At 34.4% G+C, this 20,917-nt stretch overlaps 4 protein-coding genes and 1 long non-coding RNA gene across 5 annotated transcripts; 1 reads left to right on the plus strand and 4 right to left on the minus strand.

Moving 5' to 3' along the window:
* Positions 1–3,136: 3,136 nt before the first annotated feature.
* LOC107927682 (holotricin-3) lies at positions 3,137–3,637 on the minus strand. The gene has a single exon (XM_016858791.1). It carries the CDS (start codon positions 3,635–3,637, stop codon positions 3,137–3,139), a length of 501 nt encoding a protein of 166 aa, XP_016714280.1.
* Positions 3,638–3,664: 27 nt separating this feature from the next.
* LOC107927683 (uncharacterized transmembrane protein DDB_G0289901-like) lies at positions 3,665–5,276 on the minus strand. The gene is made up of 2 exons (XM_016858792.1): positions 5,190–5,276; positions 3,665–5,092 (listed from the first exon to the last, which is right to left on the minus strand). Exons 1-2 carry the CDS (start codon positions 5,274–5,276, stop codon positions 3,665–3,667), a joined length of 1,515 nt encoding a protein of 504 aa, XP_016714281.1.
* Positions 4,767–7,609, minus strand: LOC107927737 (glycine-rich protein 23-like). Its single transcript, XM_041088083.1, has 2 exons — positions 7,481–7,609; positions 4,767–7,382 (listed from the first exon to the last, which is right to left on the minus strand). The coding sequence occupies exon 2, from the start codon at positions 6,136–6,138 to the stop codon at positions 5,368–5,370; it is 771 nt and encodes a 256-aa protein (XP_040944017.1). The 5' UTR covers positions 6,139–7,382; positions 7,481–7,609; the 3' UTR covers positions 4,767–5,367.
* Positions 7,610–8,825: 1,216 nt separating this feature from the next.
* Positions 8,826–11,276, plus strand: LOC107927684 (glycine-rich cell wall structural protein 1.8-like). The gene has a single exon (XM_016858793.1). It carries the CDS (start codon positions 8,826–8,828, stop codon positions 11,274–11,276), a length of 2,451 nt encoding a protein of 816 aa, XP_016714282.1.
* A 4,056-nt stretch (positions 11,277–15,332) lies between these two features.
* On the minus strand, positions 15,333–16,101 carry LOC121214439 (uncharacterized). Its single transcript, XR_005910048.1, has 2 exons — positions 15,987–16,101; positions 15,333–15,680 (listed from the first exon to the last, which is right to left on the minus strand). It is a non-coding gene; the product is annotated as an uncharacterized lncRNA (long non-coding RNA).
* Between the last annotated feature and the right edge of the window lie 4,816 nt (positions 16,102–20,917).

Here is a 20,917-nt window from a genome sequence, read left to right on the forward strand (position 1 = left end):
GGATTTTTGTTTTGGTATGTTTAATAATATTTCCTATTTTTATTTTCTACACATGTCTATTTCACATTTTTATACATGCTTGGATGGGGTAAAATCAATTCATTTGGATGTTCAAGGGGTTGTTTTTCAAGTTTGGAATATTAACCAATTTGTAATGTATTTTTGGATAGGATTTGGACAGTTTTGAATTGAGTTGTCTACTTAAGGATCGATTTTGTCTTTTAGCTTTCCAATGTATTTTGAAATGTGTCATATCAAGTTCGAGAGTTTTAAGTTATCATAATTTTATTTGAGCATGTGCAAGCAAAATTCTTTTGTAGAGTGTTTGGATATGAGAATTATGAGTTTTGAAGCTCTAGATCAATTTTGGAATAAGTTTGAACTTTAATTTATGATGTTTTAAGAGTTCAATTATTTATTTTAATTAGTTACTTATATTTTTATAAAATATTCAATGTGGTACTTGTGTTTTGAAAATGTTCATGTGATACTTAAACTATTAATTTATGTATTATTTGGTGTCTGTATTTTCATAAAATGTCCAATGTAGTACTTATATTTTGAAAATGTTCAATGTGATGCTTGAACTATCAATTTGTGTATTATTACAGTTAACTCCCTTAAGAAATGCTAAATCAACTAATAAAAATTTGACATGTGGATTTTTTTTCCCAAATCATCAATTCTACATAAATAATATAAAAATTAAATAAAACCAAAAAAATAAAATGGAATTAAATTAAACGAAAAACAAATAACTAAACCTAAACAGCATGAGTTTAACCTAAAAAAACATCAATATCATTGCTTGGGAGTTTTCTTCAAGGAGATTTGAAGAGCAAAGTAGTTATAGATTGAGCTTGTAATTTTTAATTTAAAAATTCTCTAATTTTTTAGAACCCTAAAATTTTTCAAAATTTGTACACTTAATAGATTAGCTTGAATGGAAGGTTGAATAACTTGTTTTTGATTATCATGATATTCTCCAAATTTTGCTTTTGAAATGTTTGGATTTATCTCAAACTGAGAAGGTGAAGTTTTTGAAAGAAAATTTGGTGAAAATCAAGATAAAAATTTTGCAATTAGAATTCCATACGGAGGAAACTTGATTTCAAATGGGTAACTCTTCGAAGAATATGATTTTAATATTTACTTTAATGGAGAATATGATATTTTTGCTTATGGTATTTACTTTTTTTATTCTTATATGTGGTTTAGTTTAGTTATTTTTACAAAAACTTAACTTAGTTTAATCCTTTTGTTTTATACAATTTTCGAACAATGATATATTATTTATGTGGAATTGATGGTTTTTGGAAAAAAACAAAATTTTCCACATATTAAATTTTAATTGATTGGTTTAGCATTCACTAACAATGTTAACTCCAAGTACCACAACAATACAGAAATTAATAGTTCAAGTATTACATTAGATTTTTTCAAAGTATAGGTACCACATTGGACATTTTCAAATTATATGTACCACATTGGACATTTTATGAAAGTATAGGTACCAAATAATACACAAATTGATAGTTCAAGCACCCCATTGAACATTTTCAAAGTAGAAGTACCACATTGGATATTTTATAAAAGTGCAAGTACGAAATGACATTTTCCCTTTTAATTATATTATGGTTACTTAAACTTATTATGACTAAGCAAATTGTTTGGAGGCCAAGTAACTGAAGTTTATATATAGGATATTATGTTTTGTATGTTGAATATAATTTGAGAATTAATAAAATTTAGGGATCGTTTGGTTTACAGAATGTAAGATTACTCATGGTAATAAGATTGTATGAATATAAAATTACTTTACACATTATTGAATATATTACAGCACTTTATTTGATTCATTTGGTTACCTTTTTTTAGATAATTTGGTTAGAATTTAAAATTGTGTTGTTTGATAGAATATAATCTTACCTAAAAACATATGTTTACTAAGAGTGAGTTTGGATGGACGGTAGGGTGAAGTGCAATGCGTTTAGCTTACTTTTTGTCTCAAGCTACAATATCGTTACAATATCTAATCTCACCGCCACCGTTGTTTTTACACTAATCGCAGATAAACACATCACCCATCAAAATTCGCCCTAAACCATCATTATAGAATTTACTTGTATTTTTTTTTTATTCTTTGCTACACAATATTTTACTTTACAAGCAAAATAATGCATTTTTCAATTAATTTATTTGATATCTTTTATTTAAAATAAATAATCTAAAATTGAGGAGAAGTAACAAGTAGCTAATGTTTTTCTTTGATCCATGGTAAAAAAAATGCATTTTATATTGAAACATTTTAAAAAAACATATTATTTGATTAATTATATTTTTAAAATTGATATTCTTTTACTTTTCTAACATAATTTAGTATTTAGTGAATTTTAATTATGGTGTGATGCGAGAGAGATGGTCTCACTACTCAATTTAGATTAGATTTGATTATAGGTTGGGTTACATGTCCACGTTCGAAAGTTAGTCTGGAAAGTGAGGGTTTGAAAAAAAATATAAATTCGAAAAATAGGTTTTGGACAAAAAATGAAAACATTTTCTAAATAGAACGAGCCTTAGGTAATATTTTTTTGACCTAGGTCAAGTTAGGTTCGAGTAAAATTTTAATCCCAATTTTTGGGTTGAGTCAAGCTTGAGCTTAGAAAACGGGCCAAAAATTCTATTTAAGCCTGACCCGACCCATGATCAACTCTAGTTTAGATGTTATTTTTGGTGAATTTAATCAAAGTTTCGAATGCTTTTAACCTATATCTTCATTATTTGGCACATGAATATTGAATATAATTGATGTGGCAGGTGATATTCAGTCATCAATATGGTGTTGGAAGGGAGAAAAGAAAGAAAAATATAAAAAGAACATGTGAAATAAACAAAGGTTTATAAATTTTAAAAATACATTTCTACATATTTTAGTTTTTTTATAATATATAATAAGTTCAGGACTAAGTGAAAAGTACAAAATATATTTCACATAATAAATATTGCCTTTGATATTAGGAAGATACGTATTACAAATTTCTTACACATGATGAGAGATTAAAATTCTCTTTTACAGAAAAAAGCAACAAATAATCAATTGTACTTATTTATAATGATATATTTAGTAATTAAAATTTTAAAGGCCCCCACCAAACCCCCTTCCACCTATTTTTCCTCCAAAACCAAATTTAAAACCGCCACCACCAGCAAAATGCATTTGACCACCACCTCTACCTTGCCTTTTAGCCCCACCTGCACTACTGCTACCACTTCCACCGCCGCCACCACCAATATGCATGTGACCACCACCACCAAACTGCATGTGACCACCACCACCACCTCCACCATGCCCTTTAGCCCCACCATCAACACTACTGCTACCACTTCCACCACCACCACCAGCAAAACGCATGTGACCACCACCATCGCTGCCAAAATACATGTAACCACCACCACTACCTCCACCATGTCCTTCAACCCCACCATCACCACTACTGCTACCACTTCCACCACCATCTCCACTAGCCTTTCCTTGTCCTTCTATTTTACCTTTAGCTTGAGCATTAACTTCAGCTGTCTTCAGCCTCACTAGAAGCACTAACTTTTCCATTAACATTATTGCTACCGCTTTCACCATTATTTCCACTTGCCTTTCTATGTCCTCCTATTCTAACTTTAGCTTCGGCTTTAGCTTCAGCTTTAGCCTCGGTTTCAGCCTCAACTTTAGCTTTAGCTTTAGCTTCAACTTTAGCTTCGACTTCAGCCGCAGCTTTAGCTTTAGATTCTGCTTTAGCTTCGGCTTCAGCCTTAGCTTTAGCTTCCACTTCTGCTTAGCTTTAGCTTCGGCTTCAGCCTTAGCTTTAGCTTCAACTTCGGCTTCAGCCTTGGCTTTAGCTTCAGCATTAGCTTTAGCATTAGCTTCGGCTTTAGCTTTAGCTTCGACATTAGCTTTAGCTTCAACATTAGCTTCGGCTTTAGCTTTAACATTATCTTTACTATTAGCACTAGCTTTGCCAGCACTAGTTTTTGTGCTACTATGAGCACCATTTACAGACCTGCCACTTCCATCAACATTTCCTTTTCCTCCAAAATTTCCTTCAAAAGTAGCTTTGTGTTCACTCTTACGAGATGATTTAGTTTCACTATTATGAAAAACACTAAATTTGCCACTATGACTAAATTTTCCATTTGCACCGGTAGTACCACTTCCAACACCTCCACTGGTAACACTAGTGCTGCCGCTTCCACCACCACCGCCTGCACCTCCTTGTCCTCCTATTCTACCTTCAAACCTGTTTTTAGCTTCGCCCTTACCAGTGAAACTAGCTTTTCCATCACTACCTTTTTCACCGCTACAAGTACCACTTGCATCAGAACTACCACTGCCGACACCTCCACCTTGCCCTCCTACCTTACCAACCACACTAGTGCTACTATTTCCACCACTGTTTCCACCAACCTCTCCTTGTCTTCCTACTTTACCTTCAAAACCTGTTTTAGCCTCACTCTTACTAGTATCACTAGATTTGTTATCACTACTCTTTGCTCTGTTAAGATCATTACTTATACTAGTTGCACCACTACCAACACTTTCGGCTAGACCTCCAGCCCCTCCACCAACATTAGTGCCACCACTTTTACCACTATTTCCACCAAAGCCTGCACTTATTCCGCCTTTAACCCCAAACTTAAAACCACCCTCGACACCTCCTTGCCTTCCTACTTTATCTTTAAACCCATCTTTAGCTTTACCCTTACTAGTAGTACTAGTTTTTCCATCATTATCCTTTTCATCGTTATGAGTACCACTTGCATCAGTATTACCACTGCCAACACCTCCACCTTGCCCTCCTACATTACTAGCAACACTAGTGCTACCATTTCCACCACTATTTCCACCAACCACTCCTTGTCCTCTTACTTTACCTTCAAAACCAACTTTAGCCTCGCTCTTACTAGTGTCACTAGCTTTTTCATCACTACTCTTTGCTGCGCTAAGAGTACCACTTGCACTAGTTGCAGCACTACCAACACCTTCGGCATGGCTTGTAACCCCTCCACCAACATTAGTGCCACCACTTCTACCACTTTTCTACCAAAGCCTGTTCTCATTCCGCCTCTAAACCCAAACTTAAAACCACCCCCACCAGCTATACCACCACTACCGCTTTCGTGCCCTCCTATTTTACCTTCAGACCCATCTTTAGCTTCACCCTTACTAGTAGCACTAATTTTTCCATCACCATCTTTTTCACAGCTATGAGTGCCACTTGCATCAATACTACCACTACCAAATCCTCCACCTTGCCCTCCTACTTTACCAGTAACACTAGTGCTACCACTTCCACCACTATTTCCACCCTCTCCTTATCCTCCCACTTTACCTTCAGCAGCCATACCACCACCACCACCACCACCTCTTCCTCCTCCTACACCAACAATGTTTCCACTACTCTGAAATCCGCCTCCTACTCCTACGTTTGGTCTTATTTTACCTTCAAAACCATCTTTAGCCTCACTCTTACTAGAATCACTAGCTTTGCCATCATTACCCTTTGCTCTATTAAGACTACCACTTGTACTAGTTGCAGCACTACCAACACCTTCGAGATGGCCTCCTGCCCCTCCACCAACATTAATTCTACCACTTCCAACCCTATTTTCGCCAAATCCTGCTCTTATTCCACCTCTAAACCCAAAATGAAATCCACCCCCAGTAGCCATACCACCACCACCACCAACGCCGCCACCTGCACCTCCACCACCACTACCACCGCCAGCTACACCTTTACCACCACCACCTTCACCTCCTGCGCCTGCTGCTCCTCCTGCGCCAGCAATGTTTCCACTACTTTGAAATCCGTCTCCTACTCCTGTGTTTGCTCCTTCACCACCATGCCAAGCTTTACCAGCGACCCTCGCACGTCGATGTAAAGCATGTGCACCAATTATTAAAGGTAAAAGTGTTAGATATCTCCTGTTTCCTTTAGCTTTTAGCCTTTCTTCGAAAACATATGGATGACTGTCATTTTCATCAACATTATGATCATCAGCAATTGCAAGACCATTCATTAAATGAACACACAAAATAGTAACCATAACAAAAGATGTAAAAGGACCCATCTTATCTAAAAGCATAATCAGAAGTTAACTCACAAAGATCTGACTTCTATTGTGAATATAGTTTTAATATTTTGGAAATATTCAATCTAAAACTCTTTTTCTTCTATTTATTGGGTTGGTTTCCTTATCAAGAAATGAAGTTTATATAGGAAGAAGTTGAATCTACATAGAAAACGAATAAAAGGCTAAGCTTGAAGCAAGGGTGTAAGAAATTATCAACTACATTTGTTCCCATTCTTTTGCTCAACCAATAATTGGATTTGATTTTATCAAAATAAAGAAAAGGGAAAGAAAGATAAATGGGTTTGTCATGTTAAAATATATTAAGTTAAATACATTATATAATCATATAAAACAAAATTGAGAATAAGTATATCAATTAAGCTTTAATTATTTGGTCTTTTAAGTTATTACCTTTTTCTTGCCAAGGGAATATCTTAAATGAGTAGGCTAAAAGGGACAAATTATTTTTGAATATTATTCACATTATATTAAATTGCATTACATAGCATGGTAAGATATTAAGGTAAGTTGATATCTATTATTTTAATTGAATTGACATCAAAATATTTTATTTTTTAGATAGGGAACTAAATTAAATAAAATTAAAAATAGTGTAAATTGATGGAAATATGAAATTGATTTTGAATTGCATTGATTCACGCAATTATACATATGGAATGGCTATTTGGTTGATAGGTTGAATATGATGAATTGTGAAATTAAATTTTATTCAAAATTGAATGGTTGTTACATTATTAACTATTTGAGTAGAGTTAGATATAATTGATATGCCATAAGATAGATCGTGTAACACCCCTTACCTAACCCATCCGTTGGATCCGGATATGGAGCATCACAATTGGACTGAGTTTACCTATTCTTAATTTTTATAGACTATATAAACTAAAATAAAAACCAATAATAATTCTAAAAGATAAAACCAATAATATATATAAACATAATTTGATGATGTTATTTTTTAGAACTTTTAAAAGGTACAACTAAATTAACATCTCATTAATATATTAGTATGTTAATCAATAATTAATTAATATTATTTTTGTTATTGTTGCATAACAAACATTTTATACAGTTTTCACATAATAATTAGTGATATATTAATAAATTATTTTTAATATCGATTGAATAATACAAAAAATTAAGAGTATTTTACTGGAGTCTTTGGACAGGGAAATGTCGAGCAACTTCGAATATTCTGCTGTGGTCTCTGGTTTATTTGGTTTAATAGAAATCAACTCATATATGATAAAAAGAAAGTGTCAGGAGCTGAAATCGCAAGGAAAGTTAGAAGCTACATTTCAGAACTTGAAGCAACAAAGGGAGATAAACTTACTCGCCACTCTTCGGATAAGTTTCACCAGGTTTTCAAAAGGGGAAGGACAACAGTTCATTTTGATGCAGCTTTTGACCGTCAGACGTTCAGATCGGCATCGGGGCTAATAGCATTGAATGGGGAAAGAGAAATCCTGGCGTCACAGGCAGTTCATCACTCCAACATAGAAGATCCATTTACAGCAGAGGCATATGCAGGATTACAAGCAGTAAAACTAGGTATTAGTCTGGGAATCAACATACTTGAAGTTATGGGAGCTTCAAAAACGGTTATCAAGAAGTGTCAAAGTTCTATTATTGATAGATCGGTCATTGGAGCAATAATCAGAGATATTCAAAGTAGGAAAAGCAGATACCAGAAGATCGAGTTTTCTTTTATCCCAAAAGTAAACAACATCTATGCTCACACTATTGCAACGGAGGCTCTCAAGAGAGGAGAAAGCTTTTACCTGGAGAGGGGAATCCCAGAAATGGTCCGTTGTGCGCTGGAGAGGAGAGGCTTTGGCCAAAACCACCGGATTGAAAAAAATGAAAAGTCTCTCTTTTGCAATAAAAGGTAGCAGAGAAAAAGTAACATTGGGAATCTGCTATCATAATGGCTGGTGGGTGGATTTGAAACGATATGGTAAAAGTGGTGTCCAGCTTTATTGACTTGACTGGTTTAGGATAAGAACAAGTTTTGTTTTTATTTTGTTTATTTGAATTTAGTAGGTTTTTAGGCCCACACTTGCTGCCCGTTTCTGGATTTTCTTTTGTAAGGCCATAGGCCTGTTTCTTTGTTTCCTTTTTATATATATAATACCAGTCAAGTATTTCAAAAAAAATTAAAAAAATTAAGAGTATTTTTTTCAACGTAAAATTAAGAGTATTTTTTTTATAAATTATTATAGATTAATATAAATCGTTAGATAGATAAATTATTACATAAGACCAAGGTAATAGTATATATAAAAGATAAGGTGTTTCAATCCACCTAATATACTTTTTTTCCCTTTATCTTTCTTTTCCTTTTTTTTTTCTTTTTGATAAAATCAAATCTGATTATTGGTTGAGCGAAAGAATGGGAACAAATGTAGTTGATAATTTCTTACACCCTTGCTTTAAGCTCGGCCTTTTATTCGTTTTTTATGTAGATTCAACCTCTCTCTATATAAACTTTGTTTCTTAATAAGGAAACCAACCCAAAGCATAGAAGAAAAATAGTTTTAGATTAAAATTTTCCAAAATATTAAAACTATATTCACATTAGAAGTAAGATCTTTGTCAGTTAACTTTCGGCTATGCCTTTAGATAAGATGGGTCTTTTTACATATTTTGTTATGGTTATTATTTTGTGCGTTTTTTTTATGAATGGTCTTGCAATTGCTGATAATCATGATGTTAATGAAAATGACAATCATCCGTATGTTTCCGAAGAAAGGCTAAAAGCTAAAGGAAATAGGAGGTCTCTAACACTTTTACCTTTAATAATTGGTGCACATGCTTTACATCGACGTGCGAAGGCCTCTGGTAAAGCTTGGCATGGTGGTGAAGGAGCACACATAGGAGTAGGAGGCGGATTTCAAAGTAGTGGAAACGTTGCTGGCGCAGGAGGAGCAGCAGCAGGAGGAAACGGAGGTGGAAGAGGTGACGGTGGTGGTGGTGGAGGTGCAGTTGGCAGTGGTGGTGGTGGAGGTGCAGGTGGCAGTGGTGGTGGTGGTGGTGGTGGAGGTGTAGGTGGCGGTGGTGGTGGTGGTGGTGGTATGGCTGCTGGGGGTGGTTTTAATTTTGGGTTTAGAGGTGGAATAAGAGCAGGATTTGGTGGAAATAGGGTTGGAAGTGGTAGCACTAATGTTGGTGGAGGGGCAGGAGGCCATCTTGAAGGTGTTGGTAGTGGTGCAACTAGTACAAGTGGTAGTCTTAGTAGAGCAAAGAGTAATGATGGCAAAGCTAGTGATACTAGTAAGAGTGAGGCTAAAGCTGGTTTTGAAGGTAAAATAGGAGCAAATGCAGGAGTAGGAGGCAGATTTCAGGGTGCTGGAAACATTGGTGGCCCAGGAGGAGGAGGAGGAAAAGGTGGTGGTGGTGGTGGTATGGCTGCTGAAGGTAAAGTGGGAGGACAAGGAGAGGTTGGTGGAAATAGTGGTGGAAGTGGTAGCACTAGTGTTACTGGTAAGGTAGGAGAGCAAGGTGGAGGATTTGGTAGTGGTAGTATTGATGCAAGTGGCACTCATAGCGGTGAAAAAGATAGTGATAGAAAAATTAGTGCTACTAGTAAGGGTGAAGCTAAAGATGGGTCTGAAGGTAAAGTAAGAGGGCATGGAAGCGGTAATGGTGGTATAGCCGGTGGGGGTGGTTTTAAGTTTGGGTTTAGAGGTGGAATGAGAACAGGCTTTGGTGGAAATAATGGTGGAAGTGGTGGCACTAATGTTGGTGGAGGGGTCGCAAGCCATGCCGAAGGTGTTGGTAGTGCTGTAACTAGTACAAGTGGTGCTCTTAGCGGAGCAAAGAGTAGTGATGAAAAAGCTAGTGATACTAGTAAGAGCGAGGCTAAAGTTGGTTTTGAAGGTAAAGTAGGAGGACAAGGAGAGGTTGGTGGAAATAGTGGTAGAAGTGGTAGCACTAGTGTTGCTAGTAATGTAGGAGGGCAAGGTGAAGGTGTTGGCAGTGGTAGTACTGATGCAAATGGTACTCATAACGGTGAAAAAGGTAGTGATGAAAAAGCTAGTGCTACTGGTAAGGGTGAAACTAAAGATGGGTTTAAAGGTAAAATAGGAGGCCAAGGAGGTGCAGGTGGTGGTGGTGGTATAGTTGGTGGGGGTGGTGGAAGTGGCAGCACTAGTGTTACTGGTGGAGATGTTGGAGGAAAAGGAAAGGTCGATGGAAATAGTGGTGGAAGTGGTAGCTCTAGTGCTTTTGCTAGGGTAGAAGGAAAAGGTAGCACAAAAATTAATGATGACAAAGCTAGTGCTAATAGTAATGATGAAGTTAAAGCTGAAGCCGAAGCTAAAGCTAAGGCTGAAGCCGAAGCTAAAGTTAAAGCTGAAGCTAAAGCTGAAACTAAATCTAAGGCTGAAGCCGAAGCTAAATCTAAGGCTGAAGCCGAAGCTAAAGTTGAGGCTGAAGATAAAGCTAAGGCTGAAACCAAAGCTAAAGCCGAAGCAGAAGCTAAAGCAGAAGCAGAAGCTAAAGCTAAAGCTGAAGCCGAAGCTAAAGCTGGTGCTGAAGCTAAAGCTAAAGCTGAAGCTGAAGGAAAAGCTGAATCTAAAGCAAAAGGTAATGCTGAAGCTAAAGTTGGAATAGGAGGGCATGGAAGGGCAAGTGGAAATAGTGGTGAAAGCGGTAGCAATAATGTTAACGGCAAAGTTAGTGCTTCTAGTAAGGCTGAAGCCAAAGCTGAAGTTAATGCTCAAGGTAAAGGTAAAATAGAAGGACGAGGAAAGACTAGTGGAGATGGTGGTGGAAGTGGTAGCAGTAGTGTTGATGGTGGGGCTGAAGGGCATGGTGGTGGTGGTGGAAGTGGTAGCAGTAATGTTGATGGCGGGACTGAAGGGCATGGTGGAGGTGGTGGTGGTGGTCACATTCATTTTGCTGGTGGTGGTGGTGGAAGTGGTAGCAGTAGTGTTGATGGTGGCGCTAAAGGAGGTGGTGGAGGTGGTGGTGGTGGTGGAAGTGGTAGCAATAATGTTGATGGTGGGGCTAAAGGGCATGGTGGAGGTGGTGGTGGTGGTCACATGCATTTTGCTGGTGGCGGCGGTTTTAAATTTGGTTTTGGTGGAAATGTAGAAGGGCGAGGAGGGTTTGGTGGAAGCCACTAATCCACAATCCAAACAAAGAAATTTTAATTACTAAATATATCCTTATAAAAAAGAGGATTGGTTATTTGTTATTGTTTTTTTCTGTAAAAAATAATTTTGATCCTGTGAGAAATTTGTAATACGTATCTTCCTAATATCAAAGTCAATCTTTATTATGTAGAATATATTTAATTTTCACTTAGTCCTAAAGTTATTATATATTATAAAAAAAAACCTCATTCTTTTCATTGTTACTTTGTTTCATGTTTTTTGTTTTAATTATGTCTATACATATTTTATGTCCAAGAATTTTCTATTACATTTCTATTGTATTAACTCAAAGAGATTATATATTCAATTGACCTATTATTGCATATTGTTTTCTAATATTTTGAAATATATAATTCTTTAATTAAAAGCATAATATTTTTTAAATACAACGAAATATATATTTAAAACATGTAAAAATGTGTTTTTAAAATTTATAAACCTTTGTTTTATTTCACATGTTCTTTTTATATTTTTAAATATACAAAACATAGTGCGCATCGAGTTTATCATTATTACATAACTTTCATAGATAATTATTTTGGATTTGGATATGTTTACCTACTACACCGCAAGAGTGAAACTTTTGAAAAATTAAAGAGTTTTGTGCAGAAGTGGAGAAACAATTAGGTTTATCAATTAAGACACTTAGATCTAATCGAGGTGGGGGAATATCTATTAGATAAGTTCTTACTACATCTAGAACTCCACAATTGAATGGAATGACGAAGAGAAGGAGCAAAACATTACTTGACATGGTTTGTTCAATGTTAAGTTATTCATAACTGCCAGTATCCTTTCGGGGATATACTCTACAAACAACTTGCTATATTCTGAATGATGTGCCAACCAAGTCAGCATCTAAAACTCCGTACAAAATGTGGCACAACAAGAAGCTCAACCTAAACCATTTTAGGATATACGGATGTCTTAAACATGTATTGGATAATGATGCAAAGAAGTTTGATTTACAGACAAAATTCCGTTTTTAAGCCGTTATGAACTAGAATTGTTGTCACTTGAACTTGCCATAAACTAAAATTTGTGTAGTCGTTGAACCTTTTGATTTCGAAACTCATTGTCATCTCTGAACGTGTCGATCTGCGAAAGCTAAACCAGACTTTGATACCGATTTGTTGGGGATTGACCTATATATGTAACGAGAAAATAAAAGTAAAAGTAGAGAAGATTAAACACATAAATATTTACGTGGAAAAATTCCTCCGAAAAAAGAGGACAAAAAATCACGGGCAAAAGATACTTCACTAAATGAGAAAAAAACTCGAAAGAGTACAAAATAAAGATAATCTCAACAAACAATCCTAAATCCTGAAAGAACAAATTGCTCTGGCTAGAACTCGAAATTCCTCAAAACTCACAAAACTCTCTCAATCTCAAAGATAATGATTATTATTATTCTAGGTTAAAACAATCCCTTTTATAGGCTAAATTCATAGATTAAATACGACTAAAATAACCTAAACTAATCAGAGTTTAACTATGAGAAAAAAAACCTGATTGAATGGGGAAACATGTCGCCATGCTACAACGTCGCATGTTCCTCGTCGATACGCCATTCTTCGTGTCATCGAGACGTCATCACAACGCCAACTCTTCCTTGTTGAGACGTCGACTTGTAAATATGAGGCACATTACACATATTTCAATCATTTAAGGTACGCCAAAGTTTTTTATTTATTTTCAAAATAGTTTCAATAGTTTAAATATTAATATTTAGCATTCTTTGTTTAGATATAAAATTAATTTAAATGCATATACATTAACTACGGCTAACTTAAGAATATAAATATGGTTTAAGTTGGTTATCATATATATTTTATTTTATGATTTGATGTATATATAGTTTAACATTCATGGAAATTATAATATTGTTAAAACGTTTGTTAAATTTTTTTAGTGTTTATAATGAAATTATTTTAATTTACATTTTATAACAACTATATTTTTTTTCAACTAAATTATATCTTATTGTTTATAATATACATTGTAATTTTTTTATTCAATTGTTATTTAAATAATAACAATTCTATAAAACATAAGAATAATCGCACAAGAAAGAAAAACCTATTTTAATCACATCCAATGACTCAATATCGGTCTCATCAAATAATAATTCTAACATAAATTACATGTGAAAGGATCAAAATACCCTTTTTACGGATAAATTGCGGTTTAGTCCCTTTCCCACTTCCTACAATTTTTATTTCGTTCATGGCACTTAATACATCGAACTTTCCGTAATTTACACTTATCACCCATAACCGGTAATTATTCATGCAAAATTTTGCATTTATGATATTTCTCAATAAAATTGAACAACTACATTTCAATCCCTAAACTTTCCCATCTTTTCTAGTTTAGTTTTAAAAGTGATATTCATCATATTAATACATTTATATTTAGTTCTAAAAGTGATATTCATCATATTAATACATATTATAAAATGATTCTCACGACCAAGAATAATTATAAACTCCTATTTCCTCAATTTAGTCAAATTACATTTTAGTCTCTATACTTTTCAAATATTACTATTAGATCTCTTAAATCAAAATTTCATATTCACAATCATTCTAGTAAATTTTAATTTTCAAAAATCAAATTAATTCATTAAGACTTCATTTACTGCAGTTGGTTTCAAATTCCCTCATAATTTCACTACATTGAGTCTCAAAACAGTAACATTTACTGTACTAAAAATTTGAGGTGTTATAACTCCAAATGTTAAAAGTACGTATGTCCATGAGGCCCAACCCTGATGAAGCGTTGCTCTTGGCGAGGTCGCGGATGACGAAATCTTGTCATGAACAACTAAAGGTAGCAAAACCTAAATAGGTGAGATTCTTATAACCAGTGGCAGAACTAGGGGACTAGCAAGGGCTCTGATCCCCCTAAAATGGAAAATTTTTCATTTAGGCTATTTATAATTTATAAAATTTTAAATTAGTAATAGTAAAATTACACTTTAACCACTGCTTTAAAAATTGATTTAATCTTTTAAAAATTATAAAAATATCGACTATTAAAATGACGAAATTACATTTTTATTATCGTAAAAATATACACTAAACATCTAGATGATCCTCCTCTTGATGAACAACCTCAAGACCCAGTCGTATCCTTTCATGCCATAAAGAGATCCCAAGGCCCACACACCATGAGGTTTGAAGCTCTAGTACGAACTTCTAAGGCCATTGTCTTGGTGGATTTGAGCAGTACTCATAATTTTATGGATTTCAAGTTGGTGAGTAAGTTATCATTACCTATCTGTTAGCAGGAGCAGTTCAAAGTGACAGTGGTAGATGAAATGAGCTTAATGACCAGGAGAACTTGCAGGAATGTTCAATGGAAGTCTCAAAGGTTCAAGTTTGTCACAGACTTCATGTTGTTGCAACTAAAGGGTTGCGATATGGTACTAGGGATACAATGGGTACTCTCTTTGGGATCCATCACTTGGAATTTTGGCTCTTTGACAATGCAGTTTGGTCAAGGTGAAGGTTTGTGCATTCTAAAGGGAGTTCTACCTAGCAGTATACAAATCATGTCAACAAGTACTCAATCTAATAAGAGTCTTCCTGTGGCTAATCAGCTTCTATGCCCTTACACCATACTCATGGTTTCCACAGCTCAACTTGCAAGAACCACATCATCTCTATCTATACATAACAATTTACAGAAGCTTTTAAAAGAATTTGCTGATATTTTTGGCACTCCTACTGACTTACCACCACTAAGGCCCCAAAATCATAGAGTTCCTTTGCAGGATGAGAGTGTAGTGGTTAAAATTAAACCCTATATATATCTTACCATCTAAAAGTCAGAGATAGAAAAGATCATCCATGAGATGTTGCACACAGGGGTGAGTAAGGATAGCACAAGTTCTTTTGCTTCTCCAATAGTGATGGTGAATAAAAAAGATGGAAGCTAGAGGCTTTGCGTAGATTATAGGTGTAATACCCAAAATTGGCCGACCGAAAAACAAATATAAATAAACCAAATAATAAAAAATAAATAAATAAAAATTATTAAAAGTCCAATAAACAGTCCAAATTACAGAAATTTTACCAGACCCAATTTGAATCCCAAATACTTAGCCCAATACAACAAACCCGTATGACCCAACATTAGCAAACCCAACTACCCAAAATCCAAGCCTAAAATTCACTAATCCAAAACCATTTACCCAAACCCGAATTCCAAGCCCAAACCCTAGCCCAAATCGGAGGGATACCCCAGAAGCTTCTAGGGTTTCTGAAAATCCTTGCGCCGCAGTCGAGTCCAGGCTTCCCTCTGCGCGTGCTGCACCACCGCCATGCGCCAGCCTCCCCCACGTGCGTCTCGCCTTCAGCTGTGTACCTGTAAGACGAACGAAGCAACAAACAAGCAAGGAGAAGCAAAATAACAAAAAGGGCCAACGAAAAACAAAATAGATTTATTTTATTTTATTTTATTTGCTGTAATTTCATACGATTTTGGCTATAAAAGGTCGATTCAAAGTTGTAAAAAGGGGATAAGAATTCAGTGAAATACGGAAGAAAAAAATAACAAGGTTTTCAAAAGGTGATTTTTCGATCTCCAATTTTTTTCTTTCTTTCGTTACCTTTAATTTATTTTTTATTTACGAACTAAAAGAAAAAAAGAGAGGGTTGTGGAGTGCTTTACCTTTAGGGCCAGTTTTTCATTGTTTTTGAAAGGTGCTTTTGAAAAGTGCTGTGAAAAAGTGCTTTTGAGAAGTACTTTTGAAAAGTTTGGTTTAAAATTTGAATATTTAGCATTGCTGTCAAAAAGTGCTTTTGAGAAACAAAATGTCCATTTTAGACATGTTATTATCAAGTAACAAATATGCATTTAAATAATATTTAAATTAGTTAATATTATTATATTTTAATAATAATATAAAAAATTTATTATAACTTGTTAATATTTTAATATATGAAATATAAATTTTAAATATTTTTAAGCAATAAATATTAATTATTTATAAAATTTGATTAGAATATATAAACTATATTTTAAATATTTAAATGTAACCATTAGATATTTATAATTAATATTTTTAAAAATTTCAGACAAAAGCAGCTTATTCTTCACAGCTTTTCTTCCAAAAGTGCTTTTGGAGTCAGAAGTGCTTTTTTTAAGCAATGAAGAACTGGGCCTTAGTATTGCTTGAAAACGGGCTAAAAAGCCAAGCGTGGTGTAGCCTCGACCACTGTTTGCGGTGGGATTGCGTCGATGACGGAGGGGACTGACGGCGGCAGCCAAAAAGTTTAGAAACCCTAGTAGAGGAGGCTAGGATTGATTTTTTTTAAAGAGTAACAGAAAATGAATGTTTTAGAAACATAATGTTAATTTTATAGTGAGTATGAAACGGCGTCGTTTAAGGGCTGTTTCAGTGGCCTCAAAACGGTGCCATATTGACTAATGACCTGATGACCCGACCCAAACATGGCTAGATTCGTGTGTTCTGGTACGGAGAGGGATATTTGCGCATCAAGTCCCTCAGTTTTTGCACCATGTTTCAATGTAGTTTTTTTTTTAAATTGTGGCCATGTATTTTTCTGTGGGTTTCATTTTGGTCCAAAGTGGAGTGTAGCGTTTTGGAGGGCGGGGGATTAATTTCCCTTTTAACCCTCCACTGTTTTTCGAGCTTACTATTTGGTCCATTTCATTTTTATGCATTTCAGATTTGCCTCTAAATTGTTATTTTAATTTCAAATTGATCCTTTCTTTTTGTTATTTAAAATCAATTGGTTTAATATTTTATTATTAATTATTATTATTAACATTATTTTTTTTCAATTTATCTAACACTTTTATATATACATTTTTTTTCATATGTTAAAATTTTAAGTCCACCATACATTTTCGTTTTAAAATTAATAATATGCTGTTATTTTAAATTATCATTAATATTATTTAAATTTATCATATACTATAGTTTTAAACTTATCATATATTATTATTTTAAATGCATTACGTATTCATATTTTTTATGTATTATTATTTTAAAATCATTATGTATTATTATTTAAAGATATAACTAAATTCAATATAATTTGTATATATATTTTATGATTTTATTTTATACCATATTTTGGAATTCACTTTTACGTACTTCTTTGTTTTAAAAATTTATATAATAATATTTTTGCAATGTTATTTTATATATATCCATATAATTCATATTAAGGTATTTTGTTTCATGTACATATTGTCTACTTCATATTACTAATTATCGATTTTAAGTCTTCCTTTAAATGTGCTTACATACATTTCTTCCTTTCGAAAACCTATTTTATATATATATATATATATGTAAAATTTATTCTTCTTAAAACCTTACTTTAGCCCATACTTTGCTTATTTCAACTCTTACATATTATTATATATATACATTGTTATGTATAATAAGTTATTATTTATTTAAATTAATATATGTGTATTACTCTAGGTATTTTAATTTTCTTATCATTTACTTTGCCATTCATTTAAATATTAGTATTTTATGTAGTGTACTCTTTAGACTTTATTTCTATTTTATTTCAAATTCTCATGTATACATCGTTTTATGCTTAGAATTTCCTTTAAAATTAGCTTTACTACTAGCTTTCAAATGTGGATGAAAATAATTACGTGTGATGTTAGATTATTGCTCGTGTGGGTATGGTGTCGCTTATTCGTATTTATTGGTTATTTATGCTCATTAGAATATACTTTAGCTTACTAATTATTGTTCCGTGTTATTCATTAACGTTCCATCGCCTTTTGTTTGTTAAAAATATTTTGTTTCATTAAAACATTAAAATTATTTTGTGCAAAAGTTTTCGAAATAAGGCAATGCTCGATATCCAAAATTTTCGAGAATATTGGGCCCTAACTTACTGGGCTTCAATTTTCCTCATTGAATTTACAAAACCAAGCATCCCTTTTAAATCAAAACGTAAAAATTTCAAACCCAAATTTATCTCCAGAATTCAAAAATGTTGCGTCCTAACTCACTAGATGAGACATTTTGTTACCTTGAGGTAAGGATTTCTAAAAATAACGGCAATATTTAGTATTTGAAATTTTGAGAAATTGAACCCTAAATTACTGAGTTCTGATTTTTCATTTGACCTAAATAACCAAATATTCTTCTCAAACTTAAATGCATGAGTTTTAAAAGTTAAAAAAAAAAAAACTTAGTTTCGAGGACTGGAAATGTTACACTCTAACTCACTGAGTGTGACATTTTACTTCTTTGAAATAAGAGGGTCTTATCATCCAATCCAATTTATTCAAGTTTTCTTTTAAAGAGGATCGTATTTTAAAATCTTTTCAAATTTTCGATATTGAGACATTAAACAATCAATTCGGTACCAACTTTGGGCTTTACGAGAGTGTTAACCCTTCCTCATGCGTAACCAACTCCTGAACCTATTTTCTTAAATTTTGTAGACCAAAATTGTTATTATAGTAAAGCAAAATATTTTATTAAAATATCAAGGTGACCCAATCGCACCTCAAAAAAAAGATTGGTGGCGACTCCATTTTTGTTTTTAAAGTTGACTCGTGTTCTAAATCAGTTGACTATTAAAAATAGGTTCCCCATTTCCATCATTGAAGAACTATTGGATGAGTTAAACCATGCTCAAATTTTCTCAAAATTGGATCTTCGATTAGGATATCACCAAGTAAGAATGCATAAAGCTGGTATCCACAAAACTGCATTCAAAACTCATGAAGGGCATTATGAGTTTTTAGTGATGCCCTTTGGCCTCACTAATGTTCCTTCAACTTTCCAAGCACTCATGAATGTCATTTTCAAGCAGCACTTGCGAAAAATAGTGTTGGTTTTCTTTGATGATATTTTAGTGTTCTCTCTAAATTTGAGTGATCATTTGGAGCATCTTAGAGTAGTTTTTAAGATACTAAGGCAGCATCAACTCTATGTCAAGAAAAGCAAGTTTTGTTTTGGCACCGAGCAAGTGGAGTATTTAGGGCATGTAGTAGCTAATGGAACTGTGGCCATGGACAAAGAAAAGGTAGAATGTGTAGCAAACAGGCCAGCACCTACTTGTATCAAGGACTTAAGGAGTTTCTTAGATCTTACTGGCTATTATAGGCATTTTATTAGGAACTATGGTCTCTTAGCTAGGCCACTCGTAAATCTTCTGAAAAAGAATGCATGGAAGTGGGATGAGCAAACCACCTCAGCTTTCCAACAACTTAATAAGGCCCTTTGTTCAGCCCCTATACTTACTTTTCCCAATTTGCAAATGGAAATCATGGTGGATATATACAAATGCTTCAGGTCTAGGGGTAGGAGTTGTGCTTCAGCAACAGGGCAAACCCATAGCCTCTTTCAACAAAAAGTTGGAGGTAAGGCACCAGGACCTCTCAATTTATGAGAAGGAAATGTTGGTTGTGCTGTTGGTAGTCAAGAAATGACATGCCTACATGGTAGAGAGACACTTCAAAATTAGAACAGATCATCAAAGCTTGAGGTTTTTGTCTGACCAACAAGCCATCACCCCTTTTCAACAAAGATGGGTGGCAAAAATGTTGGGATACTATTACGAAATTGTTTACAGAAAAGGGTCAAACAATGCTACAGCTCATGCACTCTCGAGAGTAAATTCTATCACTATTGGTCAACTGTGGCAATTGACAAAAGTCACTGTGGTTTCTGACTGCTAAGCAAGGTACAAGCCCTCTATTTTTCTGATCCTAAACTGCATAAACTGTGTGCAGAAGTCTAGGATCAGTCATCATCACACCCCAAGTATGCATGAGATGGGAAGTTCCTAAGAAGAAAAGGGAAGATAATGGTAGGCAATGATGAGGAAATTAGGAAGGCCATCTTCCAACATTTTTTTGCTAGTGCTATTGGAGGTCATTTTGGTGTTTCTGCTTCCAGAAATCGAATGGCTTCTCTACTGTACTAGAAGGGGATGTCTAAAGATGTTAAGGCATGGATTAAAGAATGTCCCACATGCCAAAAATGCAAATATAAGACTCTGGCTGAACCAGGATTGCTACAGCCACTACTAATACCAGACAGGGCCTAATCTTCTATTAGCATGGATTTCATCGAGGGACTTCCAAACACCAAAGAGAAATCTGTAATTTTGGTTGTGATTGATCGCCTTACTAAATTCGAACACTTCTTAGCCTTATCTCATCCCTATACAGCCATGACTGTGGCTCAGAAATACTTGAATCACATCTTCAAGATTTGTCAGCACTTTCGACCTTTTCAAGAGGGTGGGAACTAAGTTGCATCTCTCTACTGCATATCACCCTAAAACTGATGGGCAAACAGAAGTGTTAAACAGATGCTTAGAGGGATATTTGAGATGTATGACTGAAGAGACGCATGGTGATTGGCTCTTTTGGCTTCCTTTAGCAGAACAGTGGTATAACTCCACTCATCATTTGGCCATTCATACCACCCCATATGAAGCACTCTATGGTCAACCTCTCCCACATCATGTACCCTATTTAGCAGGAGCTTTTCCTATAATTATGTGGACAGGACCTTACAACAAAGGGAGACTGCTAGGAAAATGATGTAATTCCGTTTAAAAAGAGCCCAGGATCGAATGAAACAA

Source organism: Gossypium hirsutum, chromosome D02 (assembly GCF_007990345.1).
Source record: "Gossypium hirsutum isolate 1008001.06 chromosome D02, Gossypium_hirsutum_v2.1, whole genome shotgun sequence".
In the NCBI taxonomy this organism is placed as follows: Eukaryota; Viridiplantae; Streptophyta; class Magnoliopsida; order Malvales; family Malvaceae; genus Gossypium; species Gossypium hirsutum.